The following is a 19,763-nucleotide window of genomic DNA, read 5'->3' as shown; positions in this document are numbered from 1 at the left end:
CAAGACACGGGGGGGGGGCACATTTTCAAGGTGAGAGGAGAGATCTTTTAAAAAGACACGAGGGGCAATTTTTTTTACACAGAGAGTGGTTCGCATGTGGAATGAACCTCCTGAGGAAGTGGTGGATGTGGGTACAGTTATAATGTTTAAAAGACATTTGGATAAGTACATGGATAGGAAAGGTTTGGATGGACATGGGCCAAGAGCAGGTAGGTGGGACTAGTTTAGTTTGGGATTATGGTCAGCATGGACTGGTTGGACCGAAGGGTCTGTTTCTGTGCTGTATGACTCTATGGCTATCTGGCTCAATCCACGTCAGTTTAACCAAACTGGCTTTTTCAAGCTCTATCAGCACCAGGTTTGTGTTATTCACCTTGTTCCATATAAACTGCCCCCCAAGGGCTCTTGTGGTGCAGTGGTAATGTCCCTAACTCTGGACCTGGAGGCCTGGGTTCATGTCCCACCTGCTCCAGCAGTGTATAATAACATCTCTGACCAGGTTGATTTGGAAAATATCTATAAATAGCATCCAACATGTTGGGAAGACCTCAGCTACCACAGTAAGGGTGAAATATCTGAGACTGAGGTGGTGACCAATATTAACCACTTTAATTTCAATTACTACCTGTAAATAAAATGTTTATAAATGGATCCACCACTAACAATCTTTATACCATTCCTCCTAGTTATTTTGGGAGAAAGTTACACACTTTTTTTTCCACTTCACAACCAGAGTAAATGTTCTGATCTGCTTCAATATTCTCCTTCACTTACTTGCTTTCACCTTCAGTGTGGTTCCACAGGCACACCAATCATTTCCTTCCTCCCCACTCTGACAGTAATATGTGGCGGAGTCCTCCAGTCTCAAAGCATCGATTTTTAGACCATATTTGCTGCTTTTGGATTGAGAGAAACGAGGCTCGATCCCTGGCATTCGAATCGCCTTTTTTTCTCCCGGGTTCCAGTACATGAGCCACTTGGTTTCTGAAGAGCCGGGAGTCACGTATCCCCACTTCATAAGGAGTTTCTCATTAGAACTTAAACACTCGAATGTCACTGATCCTTCCTCCTGCCTGAGGACAGTAGCCGAAGGCATCGACAGAGCAGTGTGGGGTGCAACTGGATCTGAAATGGAAGAGACAGAAAATCACCAAGTGAACCGCAACAGAGGCAGTGTGAATGAAGATAAACCCACACCAAGGAATTAGCTCCTTACCCAACTGCAGGGCTATCAGAACAAAGATGCAGAACATTTTCGGCTCGGTTTCTCTGCTCAAGAGTTTTCACGATTCACAATTGAGTGCTGTTCCACGGTGAAGAATGGATTTTGTAATTCCTCTTTGGTTGATGAGCACTTAAAGGGAGGTGGTTATGAAGGGGCTGCTATTCTCCAAACTTCTCACTGAGAAAGAGCAAAGTTCTTGCGGTCACGCTGTGTTTGCTATCGGTCAGTGTAATCTGACCAAATGTGAGCTTCTCGGCTTTAGCAAGGAGCCCCCTCCCTTCCCCCTGAGATGTCATTCAGGAAACAAAGCTAAATAAAGCACTGACAAACTTGCTGAGTTTCACCAGCACTTTTGTTTTATTTTAAATATTCGGGAAACGAAAGGCTCACTAAAAACGAAACTAGGAACCAGAAATCGGCTCGAGGGTCAATTTCAGGGATCTTTCCCTCCAACCGTTGCGAGTTTCCTCACTTGACTTCATCAAACCTTTGGCACTGTGTCTGTACCACCTCTCCACGGTACCCATCCTGTGGCACTGCCAGCTCACCAATGCTGGAAGTATCGCCTTCTGCAATTTCCTGCATTGGATCCAGTTATGGAACCCAGTTGTGTTCCAAGCCAAGCCGCTGCCACCCAGGATCAACCAAACACGAGGCACACACTGGGAAGGCAACAGAAAAGGAACTTTGCTGAGGGCACATTCAACAACGCATCGCTACACAGGTTCCCCGTCCTTGATGTCAGCGCAGCTGCCAACCCAATGCACTCCTTCCCAAATGTCAGTCTCATATCACATCTTCTCACTGTTCAATGGAAAGCCTTCAAATGGTTAAAAATGCTCAGCGACAGCAAAAGGAAAGAAAAACAAAACCAACACAGGCCTCCACACAGACAGGGTCTGTCTGCCTTTCAAGCAACAACAACTTCCAGTCAGTAAGTAATGACTGCACCCAGCTAACATAGACTGGCAGTACAGCCCATTGCTGGATCATTGCCTGCAATGTTGCATCACCCTGTCCTGCTAAAGGTGCTGTCCCTCCTGCTCAATGTCCTCCTTCCTTCTCCTCAGAAGACCGCCATTGCCCTCCTGGGTCTACAGTCTCCATCACATCCTCACATTGCCTGCTCCCCTCTGCGCCCCAGCATGCTGCATTCAATCCCCGGGATGGGCATGACTCACAGTGACCCAACCCCGACTGACTCAGGCAGACAGCTCCAATTAATGGGTGAACAGGCCCCTGACTGATCTCCGTGAAGATCTCTGACTGATCTCCATGAAGATCTCTGACTGATTTCCATGAAGATCCCTGACTGATCTCCGTGAAGATCCCTGACTGATCTCCATGAAGATCCCTGACTGATCTCCGTGAAGATCCCTGACTGATCTCCGTTTTTCCACAGACTGGTTGTACTGGCCTTTCTGGACTAACTGTGCCCCATTTCCCTGACAGTAGTGATAATGGACCCACTAACACTGACCATACTATTGGGTGTCTGACCATGGCCATGCCCCTGGTCTGATATTGGACACTGCCCCTGTGCTGGAAAACACTGACAGGGGGCTAAATAAGGACCACCCCCTTCAAGCTTCAGAATATGATCATCTGTGGGTGTGAGATTGACAGAACAGCAACATGGCTAGAATGTGAACTGCCTGATTTTGTGTGTGCTCATAAAGGTAAGGCATTAGCCTTCAAGCTCTGACTGTGGGGACAGAATGTATACTGGCAAGGCAAGGCAGAGACACTGTGAGCATCATAGAAGGCACAAAGTGATGGAGCACTAACAGAGCAGGGGATGAGACCTGAGATGCTCCCTAGTTTAATCCATGAGGTGAGTGCCTGCCCCACCCACCCCTCCCCACCCACAGTGGCCTGGCCCCAAAGATGCTAGAGTGCTCCAAAATGCAGCACTGAAGTGCACAGCCATATAGTAAGTGGGTCAGAGATGTGCCACGATTCTGCATTGAGGCTGCCAAATGCCCAATGCCAGCCCCCATTGCCCGGGCTCAGCAGGCCTGAGGAGTCAAGGAGCTAGCAGTCACCAGCTAACAGCTCAGACTTCCTGCTCAGTAACTGCTGCGGTTTAGTTTCTGTAGGGTACATGGGACAATTGCCCACATCATTCAGGAAGATTCTGCCATAGGACTTAGTCTGAGAAGTTCCACACTTGGAGTCATCAGTAAAACACTGAGTTCCTGAGAGAGTTTTGGAACAATCTAAGAAGCAATTGGATACTGCAGTCAAATATTCTTCTTTTTAAATTCAGGAATGTTTATCCGAACTAGAAAAACATCTCACTAACCACAAGTGATAGATGAATTACCAGAAATTGTAACTCACAGTATTAAGCTACTTATAGAACACGTGTCAGATTCTGGAAATGTTTTGCAATCGTTGTACAGTTTTCTGTTTTATGTAGTCCATATTATTCCATTGCTTTTAGAAGTGTATGGATTCATTTATTAGGTATGCATCAGAAATAAATTCATTAAGTATTATAGAAACTGTGAGAAATTGGCCAAACAGATATCAAACTGATACCTTAATTATTTGAATTATTGAATGATCACAACTGTTTTAACAAAACCTATGTTTGTTTCCTTACTGCAAGCATGCAATTTTGTACAAGTCGATTTTTAATTAGATTGAGTGCAATCTAGCAAAAGAACATTTAAATATGTATAGTATCTATAACATAATAAAAACACCTCAATATGTTTCACAATAGCATTAGAAAATAAATGTTGACATCCAGCCACATGAGGTAATATTAGGACAGGTGGTTAGAGTGTATCAAATATGTACATCTTAAGGGTTTTCGTCATTTATATAAACTATTGGGGTGTGAAGATAGGAGGTATGGTTAGTAAGTTTGCAGAAGACAGCAAAATTGGTGATGTAGTGGACAGTGAAGAAGGTTACCTCAGAGTACAATGGGACCTTGATCAGATGGTCCAATGGGCTGAGGTGCGGCAGATGGAATTTAATTTAGATAAATGTGAGATGCTATGTTTTGGAAAGGCAAATCAGGGCAGAATGTATATGCTTAATGGTAAGGTCCTGGAGAGTGTTGCTAAACAAAGAGACCTTGGAGTGCAGGTTCATAGTTTCTTGAAAGTGGAATCCTATGTAGACAAGATGGTGAAGAAGGTGTTTGGTATGATTGCCTTTATTGGTCGGTGCACTGAGTATAGGAGTTGGGAGGTTACATTGTGGCTGTACAGGACATTGGTTAGGACACTTTTGGAATATTGCATGCAATTCTGGTCTCCCTGCTATATGAAGAATGTTGTGAAACTTGAAACAGTTCAGAGAAGGTTTACAAGGATGTTGCCAGGGTTGGAGGGTTTGAGCTATAGGGAGAGGCTGAATAGACTGGGGCTATTTTCCCTGGAGCGGCAGATGCTGAGGGGTTACCTTATAGAAGTTTATAAAATATTGAGAGGCATGGATAGGGTGAATAGTCAAGGTTTTTTCCCCAGGGTAGGGGAGTCCAAAACTAGAGGGGATTGGTTTAAGTTGAGAGGGGAAAGATTTAAAAAGGACCTGAGGGGTTAACTTCACACAGAGGGTGGTGTGTGTATGGAATGAGCTGCCAGAGGAAGTGGTGGAGGCTGGTACAATTACAACATTTAAAAGGCATCTGGATGGGTATATGAATAGGAAAGGTTTAGAGGGATATGGGTCAATTGCTGGTAAATGGGACTAGATTCATGTAGGATATCTGGTCGGTATGGACGAGTTGGACCAAAGGGTCTGTTTCCATGCTGTACAGCTCTATGACTGTAAATGGCCTGTGTCCATGCTGATTCTATGCCTCCTATATTCTTGTTCGAGTTGTTTATATAATTGACAAACCAAAGTGAACCCAATACCAATGTGGCACATCATCCTTCTTTATCCATAATAAGGTCCCTCTCCCATTCCTGATCTCTAAGCTTCTTCTCCATCTACAGCTGCAGGATTAACTTCTACACACATCTGGAGAAAAATCACCACCTCCCTACTGCCTCACTGACTCAATAACCATTGCGGTGTCTCCCAAGCGCTTCTGTGAAACCAACCTGTCAGAGCTTACAAACAAAAACAGAAGTTGCTGGAAAAGTTCAGCAGGTCTGGCAGCATCTGTGAAGAGAACTCAATTATTGGTTTTTATGCAGAAGATAGGGTGAGGGAGTAAACAATAAGTGGGGATAGACAAAGGAGTGGATAACGATCAGGCAGGGTGGGTGAATAGCTATTAATGGGGACAAAAACAAAGTTGCTGGAAAAGCTCAGCAGGTCTGGCAGCGACTGTGAAGGAGAAAACAGAGTTAACGTTTCGGGTCCGGTGACCCTTCCTCAGAACTGATGGTGGCTGGGAAAACGTCAGTTTATATGCAGAAAATAGGGAGGTGGGTGGGGTAGGGAGTAAGCGATAGGATAGAGCCCAAAGAGAGAGAAAGACAGTTGGACAGACCAAGGATTTGCTAACGATCAGGCTGGGAGGGTGAATAGTTGTTAATGGGGACTGTTAGTGACTAACAACAGGGGGTGTGTAGTGGCAGGCTATGTGGTAACTAGGCCTGGTGTGTGGGGTGGGGGGCTGGGACAGGGGAGAGTTTAGGCCCTAAAATTATTGAACTCAATATTGAGTGCGGAGGGCTGTAGGGTCCCCAAGCAGAAAATGAGGTGTTGTTAATCCAGCTTGTGTTGGGCTTCGCTGGAACACTGTAGCAAGCCAGAGACAGAGATGTTGGCCAGGGAGCAGGGTGGTGCATTGAAGTGGCAGGCAACAGGTAGTTCAGGGTCTTTTTTGCGAGCAGAACGTAGATGTTCTGCGAAGCAGTCGCCAAGTCTATGCTTCGTTTCCCCAATGTAGAGGAGACCACATTGTGAGCAGCGAATGCAGTAGACTAGATTCTGGGAAGTGCAGGTGAAGTGTTGCTTCACCTGGAAAGTATGTTTGGGCCCTTGGATACCTAGGAGGGAGGAGGTAAATGGGCAGGTGTTGTACCTTCGCCGGTGACAGGGGAAGGTGCTGTAGGGCTGTGGGGAGGTGTTGGGGCTGAAGGGAGTGTGGACCAGGGTGTCCTGGAGGGAATGGTCCCTGTGGAAGGTGGACAAGGGAGGGGAGGGGAATATGTGTCTGTGGTTTGTCATTTATATAAATGACTCGAATGAGAATGTGTCTGGTGGTGGCTATTAATGGGGAGTGTTAGTGGCTAACAATGGGTTGTGTGTAATAGCAGACGTGTGATAACAAGGTGCAGGGCTGGATGAACACAGCAGGCCAAGCAGCATCATAGGAGCAGAGAGGCTGACATTTCAGGCCTAGACCCTTCATCAGAAAAGGGGGAGGGGAAGGGGGTTCCGAAATAAATAGGGAGAGAGTGGGAGGTGGATAGAAGAGGGATAGAGGAGAGGATAGGTGGAGAGGAAACAAACAGGTCGAAGAGGCGGGGATGGAGCCAGTAAAGGTAAGTGTAGGTAGGGAGTTAGGAAGGGGATAGGTCAGTCCAGGGAGGACGGACAGGTCAAGGGGGCGGGATGAGGTTGGTCGGTAGGAGATGGAGGTGCGGCTTGAGGTGGGAGGAGGGGATAGGTGGGAGGAAGAACAGGTTAGGGAGGCGGGGACGAGCTGGACTGGTTTTGGGATGCGGTGGGGGGAGGGGAGATTTTGAAACTTGTGAAATCCACATTGATACCATTGGGCTGCAGGGTTCCCAAGTGGAATATGAGTTGCTGTTCCTGCAACCTTCAGGTGGCATCGTTGTGGCACTGCAGGAGGCCCAGGATGGACATGTCGTCTGAGGAATGGGAGGGGGAGTTGAAATGGTTCGCGACTGGGAGGTGCAGTTGTTTATTGCGAACCGAGCGTAGGTGTTCTGCAAAGCGGTCCCCGAGCCTCCGCTTGGTTTCCCTGATGTAGAGGAGGCCACACCGGGTACAGCGGATGCAGTATACCACATTAGCAGATGTGCAGGTGAACATCTGCTTGATGTGGAAAGTCTTCTTGGGGCCTGGGATGGGGGTGAGGGAGGAGGTATGGGGGCAGGTGTAGCACTTCCTGCGGTTGCAGGGAAAAGTGCCGGGTGTGGTGGAGCTGGAGGGGAGTGTGGAGCGGACAAGGGAGTCACGGAGAGAGTTGTCCCTCCGGAAAGCAGATAAAGGTGGGGAGGGAAAGATGTCTTTAGTGGTCGGATTGCAGATGGCGGAAGTGTCGGAGGATGATGCATTGGATCCGGAGGTTGGTGGGGTGGTACGTGAGGACGAGGGCTGGTTTGTGGGGGTTGGGAAAAGGACATGGGAGAGCTCAAGCCTGAAAACTCGATATTGAGTCCAGAAGGTTGCAGGGTCCCCAAGCAGAAATTGAGATGCTGTTCTTCCAGCTTGTGCTGTGCTTCGCTGGAACACTGCAGCAAGCCTGAGACAGAGATGTTGGCCAGGGAACACGGTGGGCTGTTAAAAGGGCAGGCAATTTTGTTTTTGCAGACGGACTTGTCAGAGCTTTCTTGAACTTAGCAAGAGTGCAGCGCTTGCTCTGAAGTCTCTTGTTTGGAAGGTGCACTGGGACTGGCTTCAAGGGGAGGAGATAACACAATGTAGGAGCAAATTACTGCAGATGCTGGAAGCTGTATGGAAAACAACAAATGCTGGAGATCACAACGGGTCAGGCAGCATCCATGGAGAGAGAGCAAGCTGATGTTTCGAGTGACTTGCTCTCTCTCTCTCTTTATGGATGCTGCGATTTCCAACATTTTTGGTTTACAGTGCAGGGAAGGGCTGACAGTTGTGTTTGAGTTGAATTGAAGAGTTAAATATGGAACAAGCCCTTCACGCCCTGTCCCTTCTTTGCTGCGCTCTGAGAAATGAGGAAGGAGCTGAAATGTCCCTTGCTCTCAGTGACACAGTCAGTTGAGCTTCCGAGCACATCAGAGCCGGGTAAAGGGAGCTGAGAATGGAGGGGCTGTGTTGGACTTTGCTGCTGATGGCCTTGCAGATGGGTAAGGAGCTAAGGTCCCTCCCTAAAAACCGAAAGAGCTGCGGATGGTGTAAATCAGAAAGAGAAGCCACAAGATTTCTATGTTTCTGAGCTCTCTGTGTCCTCAGCACTTTGCAAGTTTCCCTGACTCTCTCTCTCTCTCTCTCTGTGTGTGTGTGTGTGTGTTCAGATGGAGTCCTTTCCAACTCCAACCTGATCATTTTGCAGGCAGTACAGGATGCCCGGGAGGGTGAGACAGTGAGACTGGGCTGTAGAAACAACCAGCAGCAGGATGACCGCTTGCTAACCTGGGGCTATGTGCCAGCGGGCAACTCCACCATCAAATGGATCATGTCCCTGAGCCCGGGATCGAATAACTTCACCCGGCTGGCAGCGTTTGAGCCCCGTTTCTCCGGCGCCAATGACAGTGAATTCAGTTTAACCGTCGAGCAGGTGAAACGGGGGGACTCCATGAGGTTTTACTGTCAAAGTGCGGACGTTGTGGTGAACGCGAAAGACTGGTGTGGCTGTGCAGTGACCCTCAACGTGAAACCAGGTCGGTGCCACCCTCAGATCAGTAACACAGACAGAGAAAGCTGGAAAAGCTCAGTAGTACCAGTGCAGAGAGAAAGCAGGGTTATTGTTCGAGCCCAGGAGAGATTCAGGAACCTCTGGGCAGGTGGGAATGTAACAGGCGCTCTCCCCCAAACGGCCAAGCATCATGCTGCTTGGCCTGCTGTGTTCATCCAGCTCTGCACCTTGTTGTCTCGGATTCTCCAGCATCTGCAGTTCCGACTATCTCTCTCACTCCAACAAGCTGTTTCTTCACCCCCTCCCCCTCCTCAGGAATAACCATCAGACAGGGAGCAGGGTTGGCAATGGGGGTCTCAGCCGCCCACTGCCCCTCTGCTTCTGTCAGTGGCTGCAGAGTCGGCTCTATACCCGTCTGTGAATTTACCTAGCGCCGAGGCCGAAACCTGCTGCTGTGTTAATTGCCGAGAGCGGAGCGCCGCCTGCCTCATGTTAACCAGCAGTGACCGGGGTGGGTCATGTTGTTAACAGCACCAACCTCTGCAAACATACAGCAAAAAGCTGTAGGACTGGTGAGGCGAAGTGACAATGTCCTCACCTCTAGACCAGGAGGCCGGCATTCTAAATCCAACTTGTGCCATTACACCTCTGAACAAGTCCATTACAAATAATTGGAAAAAAGAACAAGTTTAGAAAGCGACTCGGGTTATCGGACAAGTGCAAACTTAGACTTCATGTTGAGGAGGTGTTAAAGTGTGGCAGCAAAACACGGTGAAGGATTGGCTATAACCCTGTAAATTCACTCGAAAGGAAATTGAACCAACTGTTCTTTACTTTCTGAACCCAGCCATCTCACCGAGACCACCTTCCGTTCTACTCCTTCAGCCATCACCTGAGGAAATTTCCCTGCAGGATGACTGCAAACTGGTCTGTGTGGTGAGTGATTTCTACCCAGATACTGTCTCTGTGTCTTGGTACATTGGCAGCACCCAGCTCTCCTCAGGGATTTCCAACTCCGGGATACTGATGGAATCAGAAGACAGTTACACCATCATCAGTGAGCTGACGGTGCCAACACTTCAGTGGCTACGTGGTCTTCAATATACCTGCCTTGTTTCACACAAAACCCTGTCTTCCCCCATCAGAAAAGTGATCAATAAAGATGGTAAGTTAAATTAACAGGTTTATTCAAAATCTCTTGTATACTACTTTCTTGTAACTACCTTTTAATTAAGTATTTGGAACTGAATTCTAGTCAGAGAGCGAGACTTCTGTACCTGCCCAGCGACCTGTGCCTGGATTCTCTCAAGCTGTGGGCTCACCAGCCCTAGGAAGCAGGCACATAGCTCTCAACATTGTTCAAGCTCCTCCACAGCTCTCAATCCATTCTACAACATGGTCAAAAGTCACAGGCACCAGGTTATAGTTTAACAGGTTTATTTGAAATCACAAGCTTTCAGAGCTCTGCTCCTTTGTTAACTGAGAAGGGGCAGCGCTATGAAAGGTTGCAATTTCAAATAAACCTGTTGGACTATAACCTGGTGTCGTGTGACTCCTGACTTTGTCCACCCCAGTCCGATACTGACGCCTCCACATCACGGCTATGTTCAGAACATGGGAAGTAGAATTCCCACATGTAAAAGAATGTGTTTTAGAATGTGTTTTTACCAGGATGTTGCCTGGAATGGAGGGAAGTTCTTATGAGGAAAGGTTAAGAGAGCTAGGGCTTTTCTCTTTATAACGACAAAGGATGAGAGGTGACTTGATAGAGGTGTACAAAATGATCAGAGGTATAGATAGAGTGGACAACCAGAGACTTTTTCCTAGGGTGGAGGTAGCTATTATGAGGGGGCATAGTTTTAAAGTGAGTGGAGGTAGATATAGGGGAGATGTCAGAGGTAGGTTCTTTACTCAGAGAGTGGTAGGGGCATGGAATGCATTGCTGGAGAGGGTAGTAGAGTCAGCCTCATTAGGGGCATTTAAGTGGCTATTAGATAGGCGTATGGATCATGGTATAAGGTAGGGGTGGAGGTTAGATAGACCTTAGGTTTAGGGTAAAAGTTCGGCACAACATCATGGACTGAAGGGCCTGTACTGTGCTGTACTATTCTATGTTCCTGGCTATGCCTCTACTTATTAGGCCAGTTATTCAATTAACAGAATTAACCTTAAATCTTAAAATAAAGCTCACCAGCTCCTCACAAGTCATTCCCCCACTGCCCCTTGCTGACACATTAAGTCTCCCAAAAACTCATTCTCTCATCCTCTCAGGTCCATCCTTATCTCTGGCTTCGACTCTTACACTGTTGCACTCAGTTCTACCTCTGATAGATATGCTTGCTGTCCCATAGATCCATTCTCAGGTCCAAACTTATCTCCAATAACTCCTTTTGCTTTACTAGAGGTAAAGCAGAAATGGGGGATTATCCCAGGGACAAGTTCCTTCATGTATGGATCATGTAGAGAATCGGGCTCCTGTGGACGGTAAAGTTTCTGCTTTGGTTACACGTGGGAAATTGAGTTCAACATGGGTTTGGAATGGCACTGGTTAGGCTGTGTTGCATTTCCATTAAAATCATTTTCCAAAATCACAATGATATTTTTCATTTTCTTTCATCAAAATGTATACCTGAAGAATTTACAAGAGCTAAGTTTGTGAAATTTTGTTCATAGAGCTGAAAGTGGGTCTGTGAGCAAAATTAAGAAATTTTAGTAGACTGTGTTCTTCCAAATGAAAATACCATTAAAGTTATACTGATCCAACTTAATTGTTTAATCAATGCACAGCCTTTTTTTTTTTGGAATTTTTTTTTAAACATACATTTAAAACAAGCCTACTTGCACTTATGTACGTGAGCCAATTGGCAAATTTGAAGATCCTACTTAAATCAGCACCATCAGTAAAATTTCACAATTTCAACATGGGAGCAGGTATGGGATATAACTCTCTTATATTTCAGTTCCTCCAGTTCTTCACTGGTTCAGCCAATTCAACCTGAAAGGTACTGATTTTCCTGCTGGGAAACAAGCAGAAATCTGGGAAGATTCTTTTCAATTTATGGGACCCAGTGTTATTCGAAATTAATGATTTGAACTCTGTAAATTGGTGTGTCAGATGGACCTAGACTTTCCCTTGCCCAGAACCATTATTATACCACAAGAACATAGAGAAAATATTATTTTGATATACGAATAATGATTGAAACAAGATTTATTTTCTTTCGACATTCATTTCACTGTCATTTGCGGGATTTCACTAAGTGCAAATTAGATCCCACATTTTGCCAACAAAGGAACAGTAACTGCCTTCAGTGGTTGTAACATGCTTTGGGATGTTCTGAAGCTTTGATATCTAAATGCAAATTATTCCGTTGCCATGAATTGACTTCTGAACAATACTATTCTGACCAATAACCACTTCTATTCATTTAGGCCTGATTCCGCCATCCATCTACGTGTTCCCTCCAACTTTTGAAGAGATTGATGTGAGGAAAACTGCAACAGTTGTGTGTCTGGCTGTTGGATTTTATCCAAAAAACATTTTGTTTAGTTGGCTGGTTAATAACCGGAAAACTGCTTTTAGTTCGAAAACTCTTCCACCAATTTTAAATGCAAATGGGAGTTATACTTCCAGAAGTGAGTTAACAGTCACTGTGGATGAGTGGGAATCTGGATCTTTGTACACTTGTCAAATTCAACATGTTTCATTGTCATCTCCTATGAGGCACAGTTTGAGGAAAAGAAATGGTAAGGATGTTGAACTTGCTTGTCTTTAAACGTTTACTTGATATATCCTAGGGCATTAAATGAGCTAAAACTACACAAAGTCTAACTTGAATGCTGCCAAGTTTCTTCTAGATTCTTATTTCTCCTTCCTGCTAAAAACTTCTTTTCCACTCAAAATTATATCATGTTCTAAAAACCTCAAGCATGGAATATCATCTGAGGAGACCAAGTTCATGTCTTTTGAATTCTTGTTGATGTTACTTCTAATGATTGACCAAAGGAATTTTAAAAATGAGTTTACCGTTATCTATCCAAGTGCACACAGTGTGTTCTAAACTAGACAGACCAGAACTCTGCCAAATACAAGGAATTCCATTTTGTGAACACTTCCTATCATGTACACTGGTCATTACTCAAATTCCAATCTTGTTTGTACATACAGACTTAGTGATTCAAAGGGCCCCTTCTGTATTGTATGATTTTATGTTCCTATAATCATACAAAAAGCGTATGTCTCCAGATCCACATAAACACCTTTTACTCACCCAACCAGGGCCCGCTTTATCTTGCCCTAGCCTGGCTCTGTCTGGCACTATTTTCTCTATTCCTTATCTGTTTCGTCTCTTTTTATCCTCCTCTTCCCCTCAGACTCCTAACATGACTAGAGGAAAAGCTAATCATAAATCCTCTTACCCCTCTGTCCAGTTACTTCTTGTCCCTACAAGCTACATATTCTACACTTTACTAAAATTAGTAAAGAACAACAGATAAATAAACACTAATACAATAGGGATATAAATAGCTAATGGACTATTTTTACAGCTTTAAACCCTTTTATGAGGGATCATTTTATGAACAAAAGTTTATTTTAAAGTAAGTCTTCCATAACGAGTTGCTCAATTGTCTTGAACTAGCGCACTTGGTCATTCATAAACAATTACGGCATAGAGGAGGCCAATCGGCCCATCATGCCCATGCTGGTTGACAAAGATCTGACTACATTAATCTCATTTCCCAGCTTTTGGCCGATAGTCCTGGAGGCTATGGCAGTGCAAGTGAATATCTAAATGCAGCTGAATTATTATGCAAGCTTCTGACTTAAGAAACGTTTCGGACAGTGACTTCAAGACTCCTGTCACCCTCTGTCAGAAAATAATTCCCCAAAACTCTTTTAGTCTTCTACCTCTCACCTTAAATCTATACCCCATTTATTGACCCCACTACTCACAAAAAAAGTGCCTTCCTATCCAGCCTATCTCTACTCCACGTAACCTTACACACCTCTATCAGCCTCCTCTCTGGCATCACTGCCCCAGTGTACCCAATCTTTTCTCATAGCTCAGACTCTCCAGTCCAGGCAGCATCCTGGTGAATCTCCTTTGCACCCTCTCTAGTACAATCACATCTTTCCTATAATGTGGTGACCAGAGCTGCACAGTGCTGCAGTCAGGCCCAACCAGCATTTTATACACTTCCACATTACCTCAAATAAACACAAGATACTTCAGCTCTGAAGAGGAGCCTTTAGACTTTAAATATTAGCTCTGTTTCTCTTTCCATAGATGTTGCCAGAACTGCTGAGTTTCTCCAGCACTTCTGTTTTCATTGCAGCATAACCTTCCTGCTCTTGTATGCCTTGGCCAGTTAAGACATGTATCCTATACGTTTTCTTAACCACCTTATCTACATGTCTTCCCATCTTCAGTGGTCTCTATACATGCATATCAATGATAATCAGTACTTTACAGGGACCCACCATTCCTTGCCTTGGTAGCAGTTCCCAAACTCTCATTTTTCCAGGTTGAATTCTATTTGCAATTTCTCTGTCCACCTGACCAGTCCACCGATATCCTCCTGAAGTTTACAACTATTCTCTTCACTATTGATCACCCTGCAATATTTCATTTTATGATTCTGTCATCTGAGATCTTCTTGAATATACCTCCTACCTTTAAGTCCAAATCATTAATGTAAATCACACCAACAAGGGCCACAGTACAAACTACTGTGGAATCCAGGCTGGGACCAAATGGTAAGGATTTCAATACCATATCCATGAATCAGACTTATTTTTTGCTGTTGATCTTCAGGGAGGCAAAAGTAGGGTCAAGGGAAAGGTTTTATAGTCTCTCTTCCTGGAAGCCATGCCTATGATTGTTCACCTTGCTTACGATACAGATTAGGGAAAGTCAGTAACACGACCAATTCTACCTGCCAAGAAGGGAACAGATAGGTTTCCACCTTCCTATATTCTGCCTTAAGTTCTGAGCTTATTATTCACTAAGGAGCTAGATCATTGAAGTCTGGCTAGTGTTCCCTTATAATTTATCTGTTTATGAATCATCAAGTGTTTCACCTGATGTATGAGCAATCAGGGGCTATACTAGAAGGCAGCCCAATGTTAATAATCCACATTCCTGTTCCTGGCTTGCAGTATTACATTATTGATGCTGTAAACCATAGTCACTGCTCTGTGCCTTCACTTAACTTTCCTGAAATACATTTGACTTGATGCCTATATTGAAGTTGTAAATATTTGTTTCTCATATGATCTGTTCCTGTCTTTGCTGTAGATGGTTTCATTCAAAAGCCTGTGATCCACCTGATCGCTCCTCTGTCTGATGCTGCCGCTGCAGGGCAGAACGTTACTATGACTTGCTTGGTGTCAGACTTTTACCCTGCCGATATTTCTGTGACTTGGAGAGATGAGAATGGCCCAGTGGATACGGGAGTGACCCAGTTTGCAGTAGCTTTGGGCAGTACCAGTACTTACCGAACAGTGACCCAATTGACCGTGCCGACAACAGAGTGGGAGAATAAACGTACTTACTGGTGTGAAGTGAAACATGTGTCCCTGGGACAGGCACTGCAGAGAGCTGTCACTAAGGATCTGGGTAAAGTCCACAACAGTGTGTGTTTCTGTAGCACGTCATGAAGATAAATTTTCATTGGCAGGTGTCACTCCACCTAAAACGTCACACTTTGTTCCTGAATCAGGAAATTGTTTAATTCTGATCATAACTCCGTCCTTGCTCAATAAAGTTCTATTGTCTCCTTGTATTAAAAACAGGGATATCCAGTGGATCCCCAAGGATAATGGTTCCTCTGTGCATTGTGGTTGCTGTCAGTGGTTTGCTTTTAATTATCGCTGCTGTTACAATCATCCACAAGAAAGCCACTTCTTCCTCCGGCACTGAGACTGGTAAGACTGGTTTAATCACAACTGATGCACAGATGAAGTGGTACCATTGTTTAGTACAGGTGTTGTCCATCTTGTTCTCCTTACAGCAGAGGTGACTAAGGGGTTATTTGGTAGAGCTGTTTAAAAATCACAAGAGTTGGGATAGCAAATGAGAAACTGTTTCCAATTGCTGAAAGATTGATTAGGAGACGGCATAGATTTAAGATAAGCAAAAGAATCAGCAATAACCTGAACAGAACATTTATTTTATGCAAAGAGTTGTGAGGATTTGTAATGCACCACCCTATAGGAGTGATGGACACAGATTAAGAGGAGGTTTAAAAGGAAACTTGAAGGATGAAAAGAAATTGGAGAATCAGGACTGGTTACCATGAATATCCATCAATAGAACTCGTGCCAAGTCAAAGATTTATTTTTATGATGCTTAGGACAAAACAAAACATCATAAAATGCTTTATGCTTTATAAAACAAAATATGACACCAAGCCACAATTATTATTAAGTTGTGAAGATAAAACTGGCTTGTCAGTAAATAAAGTTGCTGAGAGCATACGACCAAAATTCTGGTCAAAGAGGTAGATTTTAAGGATTATCTTGATGGACGAATAAGGAGGACTCAGGCAGTTGAAGGTACAATTATCAATGGTGAAGCACTTAAATTCAGAGATGCTCAAGGGGCCAGAATTCGAGGAGAGTAGATATTTCAGTGGGCCATAGGACGAGAGCTTACAGAGATGAGAAGGGGCAGGAAAATGTTAGGGTTTAAAATGAGGTTAAGAATCGTAAAATTGTGGTGCTGCTTAACTTGGAGCGATTGTAAGCCAACAAAGAGTGAAGTGATGGGTGAAGAGGCTTGGTACATGGAGAGTAAACAAAGTTCAAACAAAAGTTTCCAGAAAGTTTATTATGGGAGGCCAATCAAGAGTCCATTCATATGGTCAAGTTCAGAGTAATGAAGGGATAGGAGGATTTTACACACAGATGAATTGATACAAAGGTGAAGCAACTGAGGTAGAAATTGTTGGTTTTGGTGACCTGTTGGACATGTGGTCAGAAATTAAAGTCAAATATAACATCAGCACTACAAGCTGTTTGGTTCAGTCTCAATTTAAAAAAAAAATCACTCACAGGATGTGGGCCTCACTGGCTGGGTCAGCATTTATTGTCTGTCCCTTGTTGCTTAAGACAGACAGTAGTGAGCTTCCTCCTTGAACCACTGCAATCCATGTCCTGGAAGTACACCCACAATGCTCTTAGGGTGAGAATTCCAGGATTTTGACCCAGTAACAGTGAAGGAATGGCTATACACTTCCAAGTCAGGATGGTGACTGGCTTGGAGGGGAACTTGAAGGTGATGGCATTCCCGTGTATCTGCTGCCCTTGTCCTTCTGAATGAAAATGGTCCTGGCTTTACAAGGTGCAGTCTGAGGATCTTTAGTGAATTTCTGCAGTGCATTTTGTTGATAGTACACACTGTCACTACTGAGTGTCAGTGATGGATACTTATGGGTCTGGTGCCGATCAAATGGACTGGCTTTATCTTGGAATGGTGTCAAGCTTCTTGAGTATTATTCAGGGGAGTATTCCATCACATTCCCAATTTATGCCTTGTAGATCATGGACATGCTTTGGGGAGTCAGGTGTTGAGTTACTCACTGCAGTATTCTTAGCCTCTGACATGCTCTTGTAGCCACTGTACTTGTAGAGTCAGTTCAGTTGAGTTTCAGGTCAATGGCAACCCCAAGGACGTTGATAGTGGGGGATTCAGTCATAGAGCAAGCAGTGGTAGTTAGATTATCTCCAGTAAGAAGTCATTGCCAGTCATATGCTTCACGAATGTCACTTGCCACTTGTCAGTCGTCAGTCCATGCCTGCATACTGTCCAGGCCTCGTTGCATTTGAACATGGAGGGCTTCAGTATCTGGGAAGTAATGGATGGTATTGAACATTGTGCAATCATCAGCAAACATCCCCATTTCTGACTTATAATAGCAGATTATTGATGAGGTAGCTGAAGACACTACCCTTAAGAATTCCTGCACAGATATGTCCTGGAGCTGAGATGACTGACCTCCAACAACCACAACCATCTTCCTATGTCCCAGCCAGCAAAGAGTTTGCCCCTGATTTCCACAGATTCCAGTTTTGCTAGAGCTCCTTAATGTCACACTCTGGTAAATGTGGCCTTGATGTCAAAGGCTGTCACTCTCACCTCACCTCTGGAATTCAGAACTTTTGACCATGCTTGAACCAAGGCTGTAACGAGGTTAGAACGTTGCTAAGGGGAGGATGGAACTGTTTTAATGTTCTTTGCTATCCCATGATTCTATTAAACCATTGCTTTGAAACTTAACTGTGAGGAAACATTGACATCAATAAGCATTTTTAAACAATAATGTAATAAATGAGACAGAAGAAACATTGATGTAAACCAAATGTTTCAATTTCTTGATGCAGCAAATTTCAGTGAGATGCTGAGCCTGAACACCAGACAGGAATCCTTCTACGAAAACATCTATTACAAGGTATCTGGACAAAAATCATATGTTTAGACCACGGGAGGGGTTTCTGTACCATACCGTTTTGCTAATGAGTTTTGGAAACTGACTGTAGAAGTCACAGGATGTACACTTTAGCAAGTCTTGCCCATATCCAGTGAACTTGTCAGTGATGCAAAGTCTTGCTTTGACAAAATATAATTCAAAATAATGATATATCTGATCAATTTTTCACCAATGAATTTGCAGTTTGCTATTTAAACCCATATTAGTCAAAAATTCACAATTTTAGGGATAAAGAGCCACAACTCTTGTTATTCATTCACATGATGTGGACATTGCTTGCTGGGCCAGCACTCATTGCCCGTGAAAAAGTAGTAATGAGCTGCTTTCTTGAACCGCTGCACTCCATTTGGTTTCGGTAGGCTGACAATGCTATTACAGTGGAAGTTCCAGAATTCTGACTCAGCCATATATGTCCAAATCAGGAAGGCGAGTGGCTTGGTCAATGCTAGTTAGTTCTACATTCCAGCTTTTTTTTGCTTTTATTTTAGATCTAACTTCTGAGCAGATGCTTGAAAATCTTCACATCAATTAGGTTTCTGGGTTTACTTCAAAAGATTTTTCTTTATTTCAGCAAAACCAACAAAGGAAGAGCAAAGTTTGATGACATTGCCTGGAATCATATTTTGGAGATATTTGGGAATTACAGAAATGTTTGATTTCTTGCACTTTTCAAAATAAATCATGTTGGAAAAAAGGTGCATACAAAGAGTAGACAATTTAGCCCCTCAAACCATTCAACTATATCATTTTATTGTCACTTTCAAAGATATGTTTTTGAATCCTTCATCATATTAAAATATAAATAGTAGATGGCCTATTTCTTCTGACTTGTAAATTGTGCATCTTTCTGTATCCTTGTCCAAGCCCTCCATCCAGAGTTCTATTCATCCAGCTCATTGTAATAATGGTCTATACCTGCCTGGTTTCTTTTAATTTCCATTTTGCATTGCTCTACATTAGCTGTGCAGAAGCAGTCAAAGAGATGGAGAATGATTTACTGAAGACTATAGGGAATGTCAAATCAATACAGGACACTTACTAACAAGAGTTTGATTTTAGTAGTGAAGAGAAAATCTTCATCGGGGCTGCAGAACATTACCTTCAATGAAAACCTCAACCTGAGAACTGATCAGGAGTAAAAGATGACGTAGAGTCTTGTTGGAGATGGCCAGATCCTGGCATCTATTAAGCAAAGTGCAGAATTTGTGTTTAAAGGATAATACATATTCCCACTGCTTGCTCAGTTTTCAATGCAGTCTTCACAAGGAATAAAGAATGTTGATCTAGAATTAATTTTATCATTTCAATATATGTTTGCCAAGGGAGTTCTTAAGTATACAGGACTAATGTTAGTTGTTGAGCTTCAGCCAGTTGTCAGTTCACATGAGTTGACAGTTTTGGAAATGGATGATGCAGTGAACATTGGCTATTTATAATTTCCAAGCCCCTAGTTTGACGTGAGTTTTTCTATTGGGAGTTGGGATTTGGTATTTATCCCAATGATACAGAATAAAGCCTTTCCTGTTTCAATGGGAAACATTAAGACAC

The 19,763-nt window shown here is 43.9% G+C and overlaps 2 gene segments (V, D, J or C); one reads left to right on the top strand and one right to left on the bottom strand.

The window, feature by feature from the left end:
- LOC109917323 overlaps positions 1 to 1,493 on the bottom strand; it is a 12,955-nt gene extending 11,462 nt beyond the window's left edge. The window contains 2 exon segments of the C gene segment in view: positions 775 to 1,125; positions 1,217 to 1,493. Of these exon segments, the coding sequence occupies positions 775 to 1,125; positions 1,217 to 1,253 (388 nt within the window).
- Positions 1,494 to 8,112: 6,619 nt separating this feature from the next.
- Positions 8,113 to 19,757, top strand: LOC109917322. The segment is given in 8 exon segments: positions 8,113 to 8,214; positions 8,383 to 8,748; positions 9,571 to 9,888; positions 12,156 to 12,470; positions 15,023 to 15,343; positions 15,520 to 15,651; positions 18,109 to 18,176; positions 19,278 to 19,757. Coding segments are annotated over 8 exon segments (1,569 nt in total).
- Positions 19,758 to 19,763: the final 6 nt, after the last annotated feature.

The sequence above is a fragment of the Rhincodon typus genome, chromosome 12, assembly GCF_021869965.1.
Source record: "Rhincodon typus isolate 14 chromosome 12, sRhiTyp1.1, whole genome shotgun sequence".
NCBI classification, from domain to species: domain Eukaryota; kingdom Metazoa; phylum Chordata; class Chondrichthyes; order Orectolobiformes; family Rhincodontidae; genus Rhincodon; species Rhincodon typus.
The sequence above is the reverse complement of the archived record's forward strand: the minus strand, read 5'-3'. Positions and strand labels throughout refer to the sequence as shown.